The 19,420-nt window shown below is 48.8% G+C and overlaps 2 protein-coding genes and 1 long non-coding RNA gene across 5 annotated transcripts; 1 reads left to right on the top strand and 2 right to left on the bottom strand.

The window, feature by feature from the left end:
• LOC116352842 (uncharacterized) lies at positions 1-6,291 on the top strand. Of its 2 annotated transcripts, XR_004204829.1 has the most exons (3): positions 1-12; positions 2,470-2,475; positions 5,193-6,291. It is a non-coding gene; the product is annotated as an uncharacterized LOC116352842 (long non-coding RNA). The 2 variants fall into 2 exon arrangements; XR_004204828.1 differs by lacking the exon at positions 2,470-2,475.
• Positions 6,292-8,268: 1,977 nt separating this feature from the next.
• Positions 8,269-10,428, bottom strand: bncr (bouncer). Of its 2 annotated transcripts, none has more exons than XM_020476478.2 (2): positions 9,968-10,428; positions 8,269-8,928 (listed from the first exon to the last, which is right to left on the bottom strand). In XM_020476478.2, the coding sequence occupies exons 1-2, from the start codon at positions 9,973-9,975 to the stop codon at positions 8,544-8,546; spliced, it is 393 nt and encodes a 130-aa protein (XP_020332067.1). In that variant the 5' UTR covers positions 9,976-10,428; the 3' UTR covers positions 8,269-8,543. The 2 variants fall into 2 exon arrangements, with proteins under 2 accessions (XP_020332067.1, XP_020332068.1); XM_020476479.2 differs by having other exon boundaries at positions 8,269-8,835; positions 9,968-10,379.
• A 1,638-nt stretch (positions 10,429-12,066) lies between these two features.
• LOC109884515 (uncharacterized) lies at positions 12,067-15,050 on the bottom strand. Its single transcript, XM_020476477.2, has 4 exons — positions 14,922-15,050; positions 14,507-14,641; positions 13,817-13,990; positions 12,067-12,726 (listed from the first exon to the last, which is right to left on the bottom strand). Exons 1-4 carry the CDS (start codon positions 15,038-15,040, stop codon positions 12,480-12,482), a joined length of 675 nt encoding a protein of 224 aa, XP_020332066.1. The 5' UTR covers positions 15,041-15,050; the 3' UTR covers positions 12,067-12,479.
• Positions 15,051-19,420: the final 4,370 nt, after the last annotated feature.

Here is a 19,420-nt window from a genome sequence, read left to right as displayed (position 1 = left end):
GGAAGTAGTGCTGTGAGTATCGCCGATCAACCTGGTACCCCTGGTCCCTAGAGAACCTAAAGAACCTCAGTCTGAGAACCTAGAGAACCTAGAGAACCTCTGTCTGAGAACCTAGAGAACCTAGAGAACCTCCGTCTGAGAACCTAGAGAACCTCAGTCTGAGAACCTAGATAACCTAGAGAACCTCTGTCTGAGAACCTAGAGAACCTCCGTCTGAGAACCTAGAGAACCTCCATCTGAGAACCTAGAGAACCTCAGTCTGAGAACCTAGAGAACCTCAGTCTGAGAACCTAGAGAACCTCCGTCTGAGAACCTAGAGAACCTCCGTCTGAGAACCTAGAGAACCTCAGTCTGAGAACCTAGAGAACCTCAGTCTGAGAACCTAGAGAACCTCCGTCTGAGAACCTAGAGAACCTCAGTCTGAGAACCTAGAGAACCTCAGTCTGCCCCTACCTCGGCCCCAAAAACACCCGCCTCTCTCCACATAAACTGACACACACACACACACACACACACACACACGCTCAACAGCAAGGAAGAAGCTTACACCCTCACACACATGCACCCCCATAGTGTGTGCTCAACCAACAGGAAGGAACAATAAAGTCTGAATGTTGTGACCGAGACTGTTTTCTGTGCTGGTTAGTGACTTCACAGTGACTTTGGTCTATTTCAATATTGTGTGAGACCACCTAATGCATACACAAAGCTTGTCTACACACACCATTTCCACACACCATCTACACACCTGCATAACCGTCTACATAGCGGAAGCATAGAGCATTTTAATGCCTATTGCATGTTGCTGAGGGCTTGATATCAATGATAAAGGGCATTGATTATAACATTCTAAAGGATGTCATGCATTGTGTTTCATCTAACAGTCATGACATGTGTATGTAAAGGCTTGATGTACTTCCGTTAAGGACAGGTGTTCAGTCAATATTTGGCAAACGACAGATAGCCCATTGAGTTGTACCACTTGGAATGATATCTATAGGACAAGGCCTTGTACGTGTAGAGTCAACACGCAAACTACACAAAAAACACACACCTTACCTGAGCTGTCCCTGGTTTGGTGTGGCCTTGACCTGTCCTCTCCTACTCCTACGGTTTGGTTCTCAACATTCAACAACAGTGTCTGCTGAACAGAATAACCGTTCGATCCTCACACTTCTCTTTTTTTTTATTTCTGTCTCTCTGTTCCACAACTCCACCACCACTCCTCTCCTCCTTTTCAATCGGTTTCTTTGTCATCGTGTGTCTCTCCTCTCCTCCCTGATCTCACGACACTAACATGCGTGACCATACTGCTTCTCTTCCTCCACTGCCCTGTGCTTGTGCTCCTCCTGCTGGCTCATCATGTCCTATTATGTCTTCCTCTTTCTCCTCCTCCCCCTCTCCCTCCTCCTCCTCCTCTTCCTCCTCCTTCTCCTCTTCCTGACTCCCTTCTCCTCATCTCCTCCACTTCCATCTCCTCTTCCATCTCCTCATCCTTCCTCAATCTCCTCCTCCTCTTGCTCCCTCCCTCTCCTTTTCCTCCTCCTCCTCTTCTTCCTCCTCCTTCTCCTCTTCCCTGACTCCTCCTCTTCTCTCCCTCTTCTTCATCTCCTCTTCCATCTCCTCCTCTTCTTTCTCCTCCTTCCTCTTCCTTCCTTCCCTCTTCCTTCCTTCCCTCTTCCTTCCTTCCCTCTCCTCTACCTTCCCCTCTCTCTTCCTTCCCTCTCTCTTCCTTCCCTCTTCCTTCCTTCCCTCTCTCTCTTCCTTCCCTCTTCCTTCCTTCCCTCTCTCTTCCTTCCCTCTCTCTTCCTTCCCTCTCTCTTCCTTCCCCCCTCTCTTCCTTCCCCTCTCTCTTCCTTCCCTCTTCCTTCCTTCCCTCTCTCTTCCTTCCCTCTCTCTTCCTTCCCTCTTCCTTCCTTCCCTCCCCTCTTCCTTCCCTCCCTCTTCCTTCCTTCCTCTTCCTTCCTTCCTTCCCTCTTCCTTCCTTCCCTCTCTCTTTCTTCCCTCTCTCTTTCTTCCCTCTCTCTTCCTTCCCTCTCTCTTCCTTCTCTCTCTCTTCCTTCCCTCTTCCTTCCTTCCCTCTCTCTTCCTTCCTCTTCCTTCCTTCCCTCCCTCTTCCTTCCTTCCTTCCTCTTCCTTCCTTCCCTCTCTCATTCTTCCCTCTCTTTCTTTCTGGATGTGTTTGGTCCTTTTCTCTCCATCTATTATTGTCTTTACATATTTCTGTCTCTCCACGTTCTATATCCCTTCCTCTCTATTTCCCTCTGACTCTCTTACTCCCTGCTCCCTCTCCTCTCTTTCGCTCTCCCCCTCCCCCCCCGTCTCTCTGGGCCCCCCTTTCGCCTCCCCAGGCGGCCGGGGTTCCTTCCCCCTCAGATCTTTCTGCGAGCCAGCAGCATCCCCATCCTCCCCTCTCGCGCTCTAACCTCTGCTCTCTTCTGTATTCTGCTCCCTGTGGCATGGCTGTAGAGTCAGGTAAGTCTTCCTCTTCTCCCCGAATGCAGTCCCCTCCTATTCCTCCTGTGACACCCCCCACCTTATACCCCTGACCCTCCTCTTCTGTCATCCTCTTCCTAGCCTTAACCCCCCCCCCCACACACACACACACACCACCACCTCCACAGAAACACACACCACCACTACACACACACACACCACCTCCTCAGAGACACACACACACACCACCACCTCCACAGAAACACACACCACCACTACACACACACCACCTCCTCAGACACACACACACACAGGCCACCTACTGTCATCACCCAGAGGCAGGCTCTTCTCAAAGGCTTATCCATGACACGGACAGAACTGATATCTCCACACTTCTGAGGAAACAGACATCAGGAGATAAAAGACATGATGACATGGCTGCTATCATCCATGTCTAGGTAGAAAATGATAAACGTCACCAGAACAACCAGTGGTCCAATACCTATATGAGATATCTGAGATCCTATTTCTCAACTATAAATCACCTTTTGTGTCAATTCGTCTGTATATTTCAAACACACATCTCAATGGTATCATCAATGTGTGTGTGTGTGTGTGTGTGTGTGTGTATGTGTGATGCAACCCATCACTATATGAATGTCTGTTGTTCCTATTGCTACCATTTGAGTGCTTTGGGTCTTGCTCCATGTCTGCACACAGCCCAATAAGGAGTTGATGCTGAGGCTGACTTTGAGACACACACACACACACACACACACATACACACACACACATACACACACACACACACACATACACACACACACACACATACACACACATACACACACATACACACACACACACACACACACACACACACATACACACACACACACACATACACACACACATACACACACACACACAGAGAGGCACATGTTACAACCACCGCTTCATTCTAATGTGGACATCTAATGTTGATCATTCGCCTCGGTCCACACGTCCTTCACACTAGTGGTGGTGTAGTGCAGAGACGTCATAACGAGCTCAAGACATCCACATAAACAAAAGACCTAGAACTCATCAAGCCCTTCATCAGAGTAAACAACCTCCATCCAACTCCCTGCATGATGGCTTCAAAGCCCCCCCTTACCTACCCGCCTATCCCCTCCCATCCACGGCTGCCTGTCCATGGAAAACACCATTCTGTGAATCAGGAGCCCTCTCCATACTGGCCGTCCCTCTAACTCGCTCTGTGAAGGAGACCAAAACCAACAACACAGAAGCGGAAAGACAGACATCCCACTTTGTCAGCCCCTCGTCCCCCTCCCATCCCCCTTCTCTACTACCCCCTACCCCCCCCCCCCTCCCCCCCCTCCCCCCCCCCGCTTTGCAGGGGGCCACATGCTGCCGCTCCTGGCATCACCTGCTGGAAGGACGAGGCAATGACAGGCTAAGCAAGAAGAGCGATCTTCAATCACACCTTCTCTCTTTTAACTATTTAGTTCAGTCCCCCCCCCCCCCCTCCCTCTTTCTTTGTTGGTCTGTTTGTTTTCCCCTTCTGATATGGATGTTACTCAACGAGCTCAAACACTCTTCCTATAGAACCTTAGAACCTAGATCAGAGTTAGAACCCCCCCCAGAAACCCCAACCATGTCTGTAGCTAATGTCTGTGACCCTGTCTGTAGCTAATGTCTGTGACCCTGTCTGTAGCTAATGTCTGTGACCCTGTCTGTAGCTAATGTCTGTGACCCTGTTTGTAGCTCATGTCTGTAGTTAATGTCTGTGACCCTGTCTGTAGCTAATGTCTGTGACCCTGTCTGTAGCTAATGTCTGTGACCCTGTTTGTAGCTCATGTCTGTAGCTAATGTCTGTGACCATGTCTGTAGCTAATGTCTGTGACCCTGTCTGTAGCTAATGTCTGTGACCCTGTCTGTAGCTAATGTCTGTGACCATGTCTGTAGCTAATGTCTGTGACCATGTCTGTAGCTAATGTCTGTGACCCTGTCTGTAGCTAATGTCTGTGACCCTGTCTGTAGCTCATGTCTGTAGTTAATATCTGTGACCCTGTCTGTAGCTAATGTCTGTGACCCTGTCTGTAGCTAATGTCTGTGACCCTGTTTGTAGCTCATGTCTGTAGCTAATGTCTGTGACCATGTCTGTAGCTAATGTCTGTGACCCTGTCTGTAGCTAATGTCTGTGACCCTGTCTGTAGCTTTCTAGGCCAGTCATGTGTCCTCTAGTTGTGCCCCATCATGTCTTGTCCTGTTGACTTGCTTATGATATTGCCATTGAGAACATGTCAAAACCAGCTGTTGATCAATATATATATATATATATATACACAGTTCAATATAAAGTAAGTTATGAATAGTCCACTATTTGCTTAGTTTGAATGTTTGAGGTTAGAGGTGAAATCCAACTGAAAATACCCACATGGATCTAGGAATGTGTGAGCTTGCATATGAGACTATGTGTGTGTGTATTTCAGACGGTGTGTGTGTGTGTATTTCAGACGGTGTGTGTGTGTGTATTTCAGACGGTGTGTGTGCGTGTATTTCAGACGGTGTATGTGTGTGTATATTTCAGACGGTGTGTGTGTATTTCAGACGGTGTGTGTGTGTATATTTCAGACGGTGTGTGTATGGATGCGTGTGTAGATACTGTAAATGCCTCTTCCTTGGTTACTAACGGTCACTATCCTCTTCCTCCCTCTCTCTCTCTCTCCCTCACTGTCTTTGTCTCCCTACAGCACCCGTAAACAAAACTACATGATGAACTTTGCCAGACAGACCGGCCTACGTCACTACTACAGCCGAAAGAGGCGGGCACTGCAGCATGCCTAACCAATGGATTTTCCCTACGACCTGCCAATCACACATATGACCGACCAACCAACCAACCCCATTCCTTTCTCCTGATGCCATATCACCCTGTCAAGTCCTGCCCTCCAGCCAATGGATTCCAGTCAGCCTTAGACCACCCCCCCCCCCCCCCCCCTCACTCTGCCAGAAAACATGGACCATCCCATCAGTTTACGCTGCAACCAATCAGAAGCCTTCCCCACCCCCCATTGTGACTGGAAGGAAGGAGAAGGAGCAACAAAGGCGGACATTTTGTTTACTTTTAATGGACTTCCGGGTTTCTAGTTGTTTTCTAATCGTTGCCGTAGGTGGTTATTATGATATGATGATTCCCTGTTCCAGTTGCGATACGATGATGATAGTACCCACCCTCGGATTTCCCCTTATCACCCCATCCTACCCACTTAGTCCTACTACTACCACACTGTGAAATCATTAAGAGAAATATCACTGATGACCAGTGACATAGAGTTGGATAGAAGGCACACAGTCACAGAAGCGATAATGGCAAAGCTAGGGGGGGTGGGGGTGTGGGGTGAGCCCTGTTTCCAACTCTATGCCAGGTTGCTGGGGTGTATTCATTAGTCCGATTCCGTTGCAAAAATGTTTTACAACAAAAAACATTTACTATTTCCTTTAGGAACCAAACGGAAAGAAGCGGAGCAAACAGAATGAAAATGGAGAGAGAAGCTGACTGAATCTGTCCAATAGAAACTCTTTTGGAGTAAACGGTTTCCATTTTAAAACCTTTTTGCAACAGAATCTGACTAATGAATATACCCCTGGGCTAGTTGGCAGAGCCCGGAAGGAGAGGGGAACACTCCTCCGCCTGCACCAGTATCTAGGAGGAAGATCATTACAGTGAAAATAGTACTGTGTTCTTGCTGTCCTGTGGGTTATTTCCGTGATGAGTCGACTGTGTTTCATTTCAATTTGTTTTTTGTTTTTTTACTAATTCACATTGCGTAATTTTTCGGTTGGATGAGTTTTTTTTCTCCATGTTTATCGGATGAGGGACAGATGGATAAAGGGCAGGGTGGATGGATGAATCCCTGCCTTCAAGGTAGACGGAAGGAAGGAACAAATTGCAAAAATAGAGGGGTAAAAAACATAAGAAAAAGAAGTTAAAGACCGAACAATGATTTAGTTTGTTTTATATATGTGTTGGCTCCTGAGAATACAGATATTTATGGTGAGCGGTTCTCCATGTAACCTATTTAAAGATACACTGTGCGTGAAATCTGTGTTATTTTCTAGTGTTAAGTTATTAGGCAGTTATTCAGCCTCTCTTTCTCTCGAGGCTCTCGGCCTACAACGTCTCCCTCCCCCTTCTCGTGCTGTTACCCCATCCCTCCCCCTTCTTGTGATTTTACCCCCTCCTTCTCCCCCACCCCATGCTGTTACCCCCATCCTCCCTCTCCTGTTACCCCCATCCCTCCCTCTCCCCATGCTGTTACCCCCATCCATCCCTCTCCCCATGCTATTACCCCCATCCCTCCCTCTCCGATTACCCCCATCCCTCCCTATCCTATTACCCCCATCCCTCCCTCTCCTGTTACCCCATCCATCCCTCTCCCCATGCTGTTACCCCCCATTCTCCTTCTCCTGTTACCCCCCATTCCTCCCTCTCCTGTTACACCCATCCCCCCTGTTACCCCATCCATCCCCTCCGTTACCCCCTTCCCTGTTACCCCCATCCCTCCCTCTCCTGTTACCCCATCCCCACCTCTCCTGTTACCCCCTTCCCTCCTTGTTATCCCCTTCCCTCCCTCTCCTGTTATCCCCTTCCCTCCCTCTCGTTACCCCCATCCCTCCCTCTCCTGTTACCCCCTTCCCTCCTTGTTATCCCCTTCCCTCCCTTTCTCTGTTATCCCCTTCCTCCCTCTCCTGTTACCCCCATCCCTCCCTCTCCTGTTACTCCTTCCCCTCCCTCTCCTGTTACCCCCTTCCCTCCCTCTCCTGTTACCCCCTTCCCCTCCCTCTCTGTTACCCCATCCCTCCCTCTCCTGTTATCCCCTTCCCTCCCTCTCCTGTTACCCCCATCCCTCCCTCTCCTGTTACCCCCTTCCCCTCCCCTGTTACCCCCTTCCCTCCCCTGTTACCCCCTTCCCTCCCCTCTCCTGTTACCCCCTTCCCCTCCCCTCCTCCTGTACCCCCTTCCCTCCTTGTTATCCCCTTCCCCTCCCTCTCCTGTGTATCCCCTTCCCTCCCTCTCCTGTTACCCCATCCCTCCCTCTCCTGTTTACCCCCTTCCCTCCTTGTTATCCCCTTCCCTCCCTCTCTGTTATCCCCTTTCCCTCCCTCTCCTGTTACCCCCATCCCTCCCTCTCCTGTTACTCCCTTCCCTCCCTCTCCTGTTACCCCCTTCCCTCCCCTCTCCTGTTACCCCCTTCCCTCCCTCTCCTGTTACCCCCATCCCTCCCTCTCCTGTTATCCCCTTCCCTCCCTCTCCATGTTACCCCATCCCTCCCTCTCCTGTTACCCCCTTCCCTCCCCTGTTACCCCTTCCCTCCCTGTTACCCCCTTCCCTCCCTCTCCTGTTACCCCCCTTCCCTCCCTCTCCTGTTACCCCCATCCCTCCCTCTCCTGTTACCCCCATCCCTCCCTCTCCTGTTACCCCCATCCCACTCTTTCTCTCTGCTGATTTCTGCTCCCCGGAGATGAGGCTCCGTCAGTGTTGTTTTTTGAAGTCTACTGTGTAATATGGACCCCACCCCTTTCTCTGTAACTCCACTATAGCAATCTCCTGTACATATATGTATATCCACTATGGGGAGACCCAGCAGCCTTATAAAAGGGAAATAAAGAACTGTCCAAACCTCAAGAGATAGTCAGTGTGTGTGAGTTGTGCATATATATATATATATATATATATATATATATATATATAATTATTATAACTTCATCACCACATTCAAAAAGAGAAATTGCTGATTCAAAAGTCACAACTAACACATAGTCCAGTTAGTGTATAAAACATTTATTTCACAATCATAAAAATATTAATTTCTCTGTATAAAAAAAAAAGGAGCCGAATGCATAATCTTCCATTGTATTTGGTTAAGAAACAAAAAAAAATACAAAAAAATTGGTTCTCCAGGTTGATGCCTCCGTTTGGTTAGACTGAGTATGCAGCAGTAAACTATTCAACCAACAAATCCCTCGTACTCCTCACGTCCTCTATAAGAACAGGCACCAATCTAAAAAAAAATGACATGATTTTAAAGTAGGATTGTGAGTTACAGGCCTGTTAATAACAGCATAGTCATCGCCACCACGAGGGGGACCGAATGAACCGCAACACGGTGTCCTGCGTTACAGTAGTTATAGCCACAGCACGCATACGTCATGGTGTAAACAGTTCCTTTCAGTGGGAGAGGGTGTATCTGACCGCAGCCCGTCGATGCCATGCACCCCCGGGTGGACAGGGCGCTGTGGTTTCCATAGCGACCGTTGCCCGTCATGCAGAGTTCCGCGGGAGGGCACTCTGTCAGGATGAGGTCAAAGGTCTTGTTCCGGTACATGATGGGGCTGTAGTAACACAGCAGGTTGTTGTTACAGTGGAGTGCTGGGAGGAGCAGGGACAGACACAGGATGGCAGATAGAGACGGGAACATCTGGGGCCTGAGAGAGAATAGACGTCTGGTGGTGAAACTACCCGTTCATGTCAGTCAGCGTTAGAGAGTAGCCTGATCCCAGATCTGTTGTACTGTCTGGGCTGGTGGGTTACCAATCAGCATTCATTCCAATACCACTCCAATTCTAGCCTGGTCCCAGATCTGCTTGTACTGTATAGCTAGCTCCTTAGGCTGTGTTTAAACAGGCAGCCTAATTCTGATCTTATTTCCAATAATACTTCTTTTACATCCCCCCAATCACAGCAGATATTTTCTCAGAGCTGATCTGATTGGTCAAAGGGGCAATTAGTGAAAAATAGATCAGAATTGGGCTGCCTGTGTGAATGCAAACCTAGTCAAACATTGAACCTCATCATGACATGAAAAACAACTATAGGAGTTGGCCAGACAGCACAACAGATCTGGGACCAGGCTAGAATTGGAGTGGTATTGGAATGAAACTGCTGATTGGTAACCCACCGGCCCAGACAGCACAACAGATCTGGGACCAGGCTAGAATTGGAGTGGTATTGGAATGAAACTGCTGATTGCTAACACACCGGCCCAGACAGCACAACAGATCTGGGACCAGGCTAGAATTGGAGTGGTATTGGAATGAAACTTCTGATTGCTAACCCACCGGCCCAGACAGCACAACAGATCTGGGACCAGGCTAGAATTGGAGTGGTATTGGAATGAAACTTCTGATTGCTAACCCACCGGCCCAGACAGCACAACAGATCTGGGACCAGGCTAGAATTAGAGTGGTATTGGAATGAATGCTGATTGGTAACCCACCGGCCTAATTAGTCAATTGGAACAAGAGCTTATTGGATAGGTTGCTGACTTGCAATTAAAAAGGAAAATTAGCAACTTGTCAAACAAACCAGTCATGATTGCATGAAGTTCCAGGTATATCCTAGTATGGAACCTTCTAGTCTCAGTTTATCTAAAAGACAGGTTGAAAGCCTTGTATGTGTGCTCTCAACCGCAGAAAATACTAACAGCTTGCTCATGCAATGGCAATATGTAGGATGAGGACTTACCTGCCCATTCTTACGACTCTGGGGTTGAGAAGAATTTTAAACTGGATACAACAGGTGGTGTTCAATGGATGACAGCTGCTCTGTATACTATCCCAACACTTACTGCTGGTCGAACCGGTACCATCTAACCTCAAACCAAGTAACCACACCCACTGCCCGACACCTGTTATTCAGATCAGGACAGACTGAACCAAAAAAAAAAAAGATTTTTAAGTAACTGTTCAGTGAAAATCTCCTGTTTAACACACACCCAAATAATGTTGACTGATATACAAAGAATAAATTGAAAATTAAATTTAAAAAAGACTTGAGTGTTTCATAAACACTTGCTAGGATGAGCTAGCCAATCAGCGGTCTACTCATGTGAATATTTATTAACAGATTAACATAAATAGCCAATGCAGCTTCTTAGTAAATAGCAACTTCTCAAGGAAGAATTTAGCTAAGCCTGGGTGTGGTCTGAGAGAGGGAAGGGGAAACTGGATCTTATTGGCAGAGGGGATTGGAACTCTTATTGGTCGAGCAACTAATTTACCACCTGGTGATGTCACGAGGCAGGCCAGAATTCCAGCCTACCAAAACAGGCAGCCTTTAAAAAATGTGTTTTTATTTTTTAAATCACCTCTTACACTAAAAAGGGCATTATCACAATTTGCATAGTATTATGCCAACCTAAGTGTGGAAATATATATTTTTATTTGACCTTTATTTAACCAGGCAAAGTCAGTTAAGAACAAAATCTTATTTTCAATGATGGCCTTGGAACAGTGGGTTAACTACCTGTTAGAACGACAGATTTGTACCTTGTCAGCTCGGGAGGTTTGAACTTACAACCTTCCGGTTACTAGTCCAACGCTCTAACCACTAGGCTACCCTGCCACCCCTCCACTCTAACCACTAGGCTACCCTGCCGCCCCTCCACTCTAACCACTAGGCTACCCTGCCGCCCCTCCACTCTAACCACTAGGCTACCCTGCCGCCCCTCCACTCTAACCACTAGGCTACCCTGCCGCCCCTCCACTCTAAGCACTAGGCTACCTGCCGCCAATCCACTCTAACCACTAGGCTACCCTGCCACCCCTCCACTCTAACCACTAGGCTACCCTGCCGCCCCTCCACTCTAACCACTAGGCTACCCTGCCGCCCCTCCACTCTAACCACTAGGCTACCCTGCCGCCCCTCCACTCTAACCACTAGGCTACCCTGCCGCCCCTCCACTCTAACCACTAGGCTACCCTGCCGCCCCTCCACTCTAACCACTAGGCTACCTGCCGCCAATCCACTCTAACCACTAGGCTACCCTGCCACCCCTCCACTCTAACCACTAGACTACCTGCCACCCCTCCACTCTAACCACTAGTCTACCTGCCGCCCCTCCACTCTAACCACTAGGCTACCTGCCGCCCCTCCACTCTAACCACTAGACTACCTGCCACCCCTCCACTCTAACCACTAGTCTACCTGCCGCCCCTCCACTCTAACCACTAGGCTACCCTGCCGCCCCTCCACTCTAACCACTAGGCTACCTGCCGCCAATCCACTCTAACCACTAGGCTACCCTGCCACCCCTCCACTCTAACCACTAGACTACCTGCCACCCCTCCACTCTAACCACTAGTCTACCTGCCGCCCCTCCACTCTAACCACTAGTCTACCCTGCCGCCCCTCCACTCTAACCACTAGGCTACCTGCCGCCCCTCCACTCTAACCACTAGTCTACCTGCCACCCCTCCACTAGTCTACCCTGCCGCCCCTCCACTCTAACCACTAGTCTACCCTGCCGCCCCTCCACTCTAACCACTAGGCTACCTGCCACCCCTCCACTCTAACCACTAGTCTACCTGCCACCCCTCCACTCTAACCACTAGTCTACCTGCCACCCCTCCACTCTAACCACTAGTCTACCAGCCGCCCCTCCACTCTAACCACTAGGCTACCTGCCACCCCTCCACTCTAACCACTAGGCTACCTGCCACCCCTCCACTCTAACCACTAGGCTACCTGCCACCCCTCCACTCTAACCACTAGTCTACCTGCCACCCCTCCACTCTAACCACTAGTCTACCTGCCACCCCATATAAAAACACAAATGATTCATGTTTCTTTTTTACTGCCCTGGTTCTTTAATTGTTTTGGAAGGAACATGATTTCACTCATTGTAATATTTCATAGAAACCTGGAGACACTGGACAGGTACTTCAACATGCTTTCTGTATTCACTCCATTCACCAGCTACCACACTGAGAACTACAGCTTTTACCACACGGCAATATTGCAACATCACTAAAAACATAGATTACACTTCACGCCAGTTATTACAAATAATTGAATAAATAAGCACATTTTACACTGGAAATAGAAAATCTATTTGAATAAGTGTCATCCCTTGCATGAGGGTGGGGGACAGGGACTGTGGCTAACAGGCCCCTCCCTTGCATGAGGGTGGGGACAGGGACTGTGGCTAACAGGCCCGTCCCCCAGTGACAAGTATGGCTGAATTCCAGACTGACCCCTAGCCGCTACTCTTTAGCCACTCCTGGAGATCTGAGAGGACTTTATAGATGGAATTCATGTCGTTTTCTCCGTGTAGTGGAGCCACGGCGTCATCCTCCGCCACGTCCTCATCTCCAGGGCATCGTTGCAGAGGGTCCGTCGCGGAAGAAGGAGGCTTCTCACTGTGCTCCAACGTCACTCCTAACAGACTCTTAATGTAGGTATCAGGGGCTGGAGGCTGGTTACACTTGTCACTACAGCAACACCTAGAGAGTTTAGTTAGAGAAAATGTATGTAAGTCACTCAGTATTAAAGAAATTGGCAGTGATGGAAATACATTTGTTTTAAAGTAACCAAAATTGTCATACTTGTTAAAAAGTATAGATACCTTATTAGAAAGTTACTCATATAACCCAGTGAAATACTACTTGGAGTAAAAGTCCAAATATATTTAGGACCAAATATTTATTTATGATACTTAAAAATATAATTGCTAAAAAAATGTACTTAATTATCAAAAAGAATAAATCATATTAAATTCCTTCTATTAAGCAAAGCATGCAGCACCATTTTCTTGTTTGTAAACATGTATATAGACAGACAGGGGCCACACTCAGACGTCATTTACAAAAGATGTGTTTAGTGAGTCTGCCAGATCAGAAGCAGAAATGTTATCTGAATAAAGTGTGAAATTGGACCATTTTCCTGTCCTACTAAGCATTCAAAATGTAACGACTACTTTTGGGTGTCAAGTACTTTTTACATGCTTTTCTTTAGGAATGTAGTGAAGTAAAAGTTGTCACAAATATAAAATAGTAAAGTACAGATATCCCCCCCAAAAAACTACTTAAGTATGTACTTTAATGTATTTTTACTTAACTTACACAAATGGCAATTGGCAATACATATCACATGACATATGTAAAATCACACCGTAGACCACTCATCCTGTAGGTTTTATAGTCCAACCCTAATTTTTAAAAAACACACCTAATTCTACTTATTAGCTGCTCAACAAGACCTTAACTAGCAGAATCAGATACATTAATTTAGGGTTGGACTGAAAACCTACAAGACAGTAGATCTCCAGGAAGAGAGTTGGGCAGCCCTGCTATCGGCAATCATAGTACAACATAATCAGAGCTCTAATACAGGAGGGGGGACACACACCGTTTTGGAACATTCAGATAGCATATTTCTATGTAGACCAAACAAGACATGTAGAATAAGGAACTACGTCAGCTCTGTTTGTGACATTTCTATCTGACAACTGGCTGTAAACAGGGCCACTAATGTCGATGTGCGACTGTCCCTGTGAAACTACATTTAATAAAAGTAAAGTTGTGGCTACTGAACCTGTATGTCACATTATAGTTGACCCCTCGGTAGGTCACAGCATGGGTGGAGTTACAGAGGTCAGGGGTCAAGCAGCCCTGTGCAGACAGGATGTGAGTGGAACCGAAACGCCCACTGCTAGTACCACAGCGCTCTTGCGGGAGACACTCTGTGGTGGAATCGTTACTGCAGGACCTGGGGGAGAAAAAAAAAAAACACAGGAGAATCTCAATCGCATTTCCTTGATTCCTTAAAACCCATTGGATGAGAAGGTCAGAGAGGCGGGACCTTTTGAGAAGGAAGCAAGAGGATGTGAGGAGACAAGAAATTGCAATTCTCACCCAGGAGTGGAGTTGACACCCAAAATGGGAAACTCTAAACAGAATCAATAGGAAGGCTCAACTCTGACGTCACGCCATTGAAGTTGAAATTTAAAACGGTTAGGGTAGGGACGTCCCAAGGATAGCACTAACTGACCCCCCCCAACAAAAATTTAAGGAGGTGGGACCTTATGAGAGGAATCTTTGAAAGTCAAATTACTATGGAACGATGTTCTATATAAAAGATCAAGCCTAGTCCTGACACACAAAAAAAACTTTTTCATTGGAAAAAAATCTCCATTGAGAATGCTTTTCAGTCCCGGACTGGGCATAATCAGACTCTGACCAGTCCGGGAAACTGCTCCCCAGTGTGTGTGGTGGGGACACCAACCTTCCTTTGTGTTGTAGAGGACAGAAGTTACACAGCAGACTGGTACTAGGAATATGACTGCCCATGGCTGTCACAGTTAGGACTAGGAGGACACAGAGGCAGGCTGCTGGAGCCAGGGGTTGGGGAGCATTCAACCTGGAACATGCACAAAAATACATTCAAAAAAATAAAAAAGACATTTCTATAAAAATAAAAAACCTCAATATATTTCTAGTCAAATGTTTATTATAGATATTCGTTTTACCACACCTCTTTTGGCATTAGTGTGGCAGTTAGTGGGGCACTGTTTTAATTGAGGTGGTTTGAAAACGTTTGAGCAAAACATCAACAGCCATTCCCCCCCCCCCCTCCAAAAAAAAACAAAAGGAGACACTGCTGAGCACTTGTAATGTGAGTAAAGAAGCTGGTTGTTCACCTGTGTTTTCTCTGCGATGCCATTTTCACTGGTCCTGTGTTTATGAAACACATCTTGGCCCGACTGTGCCTGAAGAAGAGTCCCACACGCCCAGCAGGGATATGTTCATTAGGACACATAACAGAAACCGTTTTACTCTTTTTATTATTTTTTTATTTTTTACAAAGAGGAGTGGAAATTAGTGTTCCTTATTGGACAGGTTGGAAAGTCCCTCCCTGTTTTTAATTCCATTTTTTTTTAACCGTTTGGTGCCCAATGAACACAACCCATTGGGGGGAGGGGGTTGCTGATTACTAAGCAGAGTCAGCTGTGTCACTCAGCTACAATCAACATCTCTGTGGGTTGGATTTACATAATCAGCCATCTTAAAATCATAACATCTAAAACTTCTTCTAACAAAACAAACCAGTAATACAACTGAAAGTACATTGTTTATTGTGAGAAAAAATATATATAAATGTCCTGTTCTTTTTTTTCAAGTGGGTCTCTAAACATGTTCAAGTGTCTCTAGTACTGAAGGTAAATGTGTGACTGCAGTACTATCTACTATACAGACACCACTTACACCCTCTTCTTAAGGGTTAACTGGTAGCATCAAGTGAAGGTCAATGCCACATTCAAAACAACTGGGAATTGTGGGGGAAAAAAACTAACTCTACCGAAAAGGTAAAATGATTTTGAACGGTCATCTAACTCTGGAATATCAGGCCTCTTTCTGAAACTCTGACTTTCCGACCTGAAGATGGCGTCATGATTTGACCTGGTATTTTTGTTGTTGTTTTTGAGTTCCCTGTTGTTTTGCACTCGGCAAAAGTCACACAGCATGACACACACATCAGGGTTTCGGTCAGTTCCATTTCAGTTCAAATTAATTTTGAAAGTAAACTAAATTCTAAATCTTGACATGCATAGAGGATGCATCCTGATTCTTCGACATAAAAAAAATAAGTGTTCTAGTACACACTTAGGGAGAAGGGTGCAAATTGGGACGCAAGCAGCCAGTCTTCTTTTTCATAAGGATGTGTGTAAAGGAAGGGAAGGCCAGTCTATGGTGTATGTGTCCCTTGCATCTATGTACCAGACCTATCATACTAACATACATGTATCTCTGTACCAGACCTATCATACTAACATACATGTATCTATGTACCAGACCTATCATACTAACATACATGTATCTCTACCAGACCTATCTCTGTACCAGACCTATCATACTAACATACATGTATCTATGTACCAGACCTATCATACTAACATACATGTATCTCTACCAGACCTATCTCTGTACCAGACCTATCATACTAACATACATGTATCTCTGTACCAGACCTATCATACTAACATACATGTATCTCTATGTATACATGTATACATGTCTAGACGTTGGAGGAAACATCACAGGGACACAGTATAGGTGTAGGAAAACACTACTGGTAACAGTAGTACCTGCTTGTTGGCACTCCTCAATGAGGAGAGGAGGAGGTGACTGCAGAGAAGGATCCGAGTTGAACTGCTAATACGTGTATTTACAGTAATAGGGGAAATTATAACATACCTACATTTAACTTTTAATTTATCTTTAAAGAGTAAATGTATTAGAGGACTTACTTTTGCATTCTACACTGAGATGTAATATACGTAATATATGTAGTATACACTAGGGGCGGCTGGTAGCCTAGTGGTTAGAGTGAAGGGGCGGCTGGTAGCCTAGTGGTTAGAGTGGAGGGGCGGCTGGTAGCCTAGTGGTTAGAGTGGAGGGGCGGCTGGTAGCCTAGTGGTTAGAGTGGAGGGGCGGCAGGTAGCCTAGTGGTTAGAGTGGAGGGGCGGCTGGTAGCCTAGTGGTTAGAGTGGAGGGGCGGCTGGTAGCCTAGTGGTTAGAGTGAAGGGGCGGCTGGTAGCCTAGTGGTTAGAGTGAAGGGGCGGCTGGTAGCCTAGTGGTTAGAGTGGAGGGGCGGCTGGTAGCCTAGTGGTTAGAGTGGAGGGGCGGCTGGTAGCCTAGTGGTTAGAGTGGAGGGGCGGCAGGTAGCCTAGTGGTTAGAGTGGAGGGGCGGCTGGTAGCCTAGTGGTTAGAGTGGAGGGGCGGCTGGTAGCCTAGTGGTTAGAGTGAAGGGGCGGCTGGTAGCCTAGTGGTTAGAGTGGAGGGGCGGCTGGTAGCCTAGTGGTTAGAGTGGAGGGGCGGCTGGTAGCCTAGTGGTTAGAGAGGAGGGGCGGCTGGTAGCCTAGTGGTTAGAGTGGAGGGGCGGCTGGTAGCCTAGTGGTTAGAGTGGAGGGGCGGCAGGTAGCCTAGTGGTTAGAGTGGAGGGGCGGCTGGTAGCCTAGTGGTTAGAGTGGAGGGGCGGCAGGTAGCCTAGTGGTTAGAGTGGAGGGGCGGCAGGTAGCCTAGTGGTTGGAGTGGAGGGGCGGCAGGTAGCCTAGTGGTTAGAGTGGAGGGGCGGCTGGTAGGCTAGTGGTTAGAGTGAAGGGGCTGCTGGTAGCCTAGTGGTTAGAGTGGAGGGGCGGCTGGTAGCCTAGTGGTTAGAGTGGAGGGGCGGCTGGTAGCCTAGTGGTTAGAGAGGAGGGGCGGCTGGTAGCCTAGTGGTTAGAGTGGAGGGGCGGCTGGTAGCCTAGTGGTTAGAGTGGAGGGGCGGCTGGTAGCCTAGTGGTTAGAGAGGAGGGGCGGCTGGTAGCCTAGTGGTTAGAGTGGAGGGGCGGCTGGTAGCCTAGTGGTTAGAGTGGAGGGGCGGCAGGTAGCCTAGTGGTTAGAGTGGAGGGGCGGCTGGTAGCCTAGTGGTTAGAGTGGAGGGGCGGCAGGTAGCCTAGTGGTTAGAGTGGAGGGGCGGCAGGTAGCCTAGTGGTTGGAGTGGAGGGGCGGCTGGTAGCCTAGTGGTTAGAGTGGAGGGGCGGCTGGTAGCCTAGTGGTTAGAGTGAAGGGGCGGCTGGTAGCCTATTGGTTAGAGTGGAGGGGCGGCTGGTAGCCTAGTGGTTAGAGTGGAGGGGCGGCTGGTAGCCTAGTGGTTAGAGTGGAGGGGCGGCAGGTAGCCTAGTGGTTAGAGTGGAGGGGCGGCTGGTAGCCTAGTGGTTAGAGTGAAGGGGCGGCTGGTAGCCTAGTGGTTAGAGTGGAGGGGCGGCTGGTAGCCTAGTGGTTAGAGTGGAGGAGCGGCTGGTAGCCTAGTGGTTAGAGTGGAGGGGCGGCTGGTAGCCTAGTGGTTAGAGTGGAGGGGCGGCTGGTAGCCTAGTGGTTAGAGTGGAGGGGCGGCTGGTAGCCTAGTGGTTAGAGTGGAGTGGTGGCAGGTAGCCTAGTGGTTAGAGTGGAGGGGCGGCTGGTAGCCTAGTGGTTAGAGTGGAGGGTTGGCAGGTAGTCTAGTGGTTAGAGTGGAGGGGCGGCTGGTAGCCTAGTGGTTAGAGAGGAGGGGCGGCTGGTAGCCTAGTGGTTGGAGTGGAGGGGCGGCAGGTAGCCTAGTGGTTGGAGTGGAGGGGCGGCAGGTAGCCTAGTGGTTAGAGTGGAGGGGCGGATGGTAGCCTAGTGGTTAGAGAGGAGGGGCGGCTGGTAGCCTAGTGGTTAGAGTGGAGGGGCGGCAGGTAGCCTAGTGGTTGGAGTGGAGGGGCGGCAGGTAGCCTAGTGGTTAGAGTGGAGGGGCGGCAGGTAGCCTAGTGGTTAGAGTGGAGGGGCGGCAGGTAGCCTAGTGGTTAGAGTGGAGGGGCGGCTGGTAGCCTAGTGGTTAGAGTGGAGGGGCGGCAGGTAGCCTAGTGGTTAGAGTGGAGGGGCGGCAGGTAGCCTAGTGGTTAGAGTGGAGGGGCGGCTGGTAGCCTAGTGGTTAGAGTGGAGGGGCGGCTGGTAGCCTAGTGGTTGGAGTGGAGGGGCGGCAGGTAGCCTAGTGGTTGGAGTGGAGGGGCGGCAGGTAGCCTAGTGGTTGGAGTGGAGGGGCGGCAGGTAGCCTAGTGGTTAGAGTGGAGGGGCGGCAGGGTAGCCTAGTGGTTAGAGTGGAGGGGCGGCAGGTAGCCTAGTGGTTAGAGTGGAGGGGCGGCTGGTAGCCTAGTGGTTAGAGTGGAGGGGTGGCAGGGTAGCCTAGTGGTTAGAGTGGAGGGGCGGCAGGGTAGCCTAGTGGTTAGAGTGGAGGGGCGGCAGGGTAGCCTAGTGGTTAGAGAGGAGGGGCGGCAGGTAGCCTAGTGGTTAGAGTGAAGGGGCGGCAGGGTAGCCTAGTGGTTAGAGAGGAGGGGGGCAGGTAGCCTAGTGGTTAGAGTGGAGGGGCGGCTGGTAGCCTAGTGGTTAGAGTGAAGGGGCGGCTGGTAGCCTAGTGGTTAGAGTGGAGGGGCGGCTGGTAGCCTAGTGGTTAGAGTGGAGGGGCGGCTGGTAGCCTAGTGGTTAGAGTGGAGGGGCGGCAGGTAGCCTAGTGGTTAGAGTGGAGGGGCGGCTGGTAGCCTAGTGGTTAGAGTGAAGGGGCGGCTGGTAGCCTAGTGGTTAGAGTGGAGGGGCGGCTGGTAGCCTAGTGGTTAGAGTGGAGGGGCGGCTGGTAGCCTAG

Source organism: Oncorhynchus kisutch, linkage group LG22 (genome assembly GCF_002021735.2).
Source record: "Oncorhynchus kisutch isolate 150728-3 linkage group LG22, Okis_V2, whole genome shotgun sequence".
Classification (NCBI taxonomy): domain Eukaryota; kingdom Metazoa; phylum Chordata; class Actinopteri; order Salmoniformes; family Salmonidae; genus Oncorhynchus; species Oncorhynchus kisutch.
The sequence above is the reverse complement of the archived record's forward strand: the minus strand, read 5'-3'. Positions and strand labels throughout refer to the sequence as shown.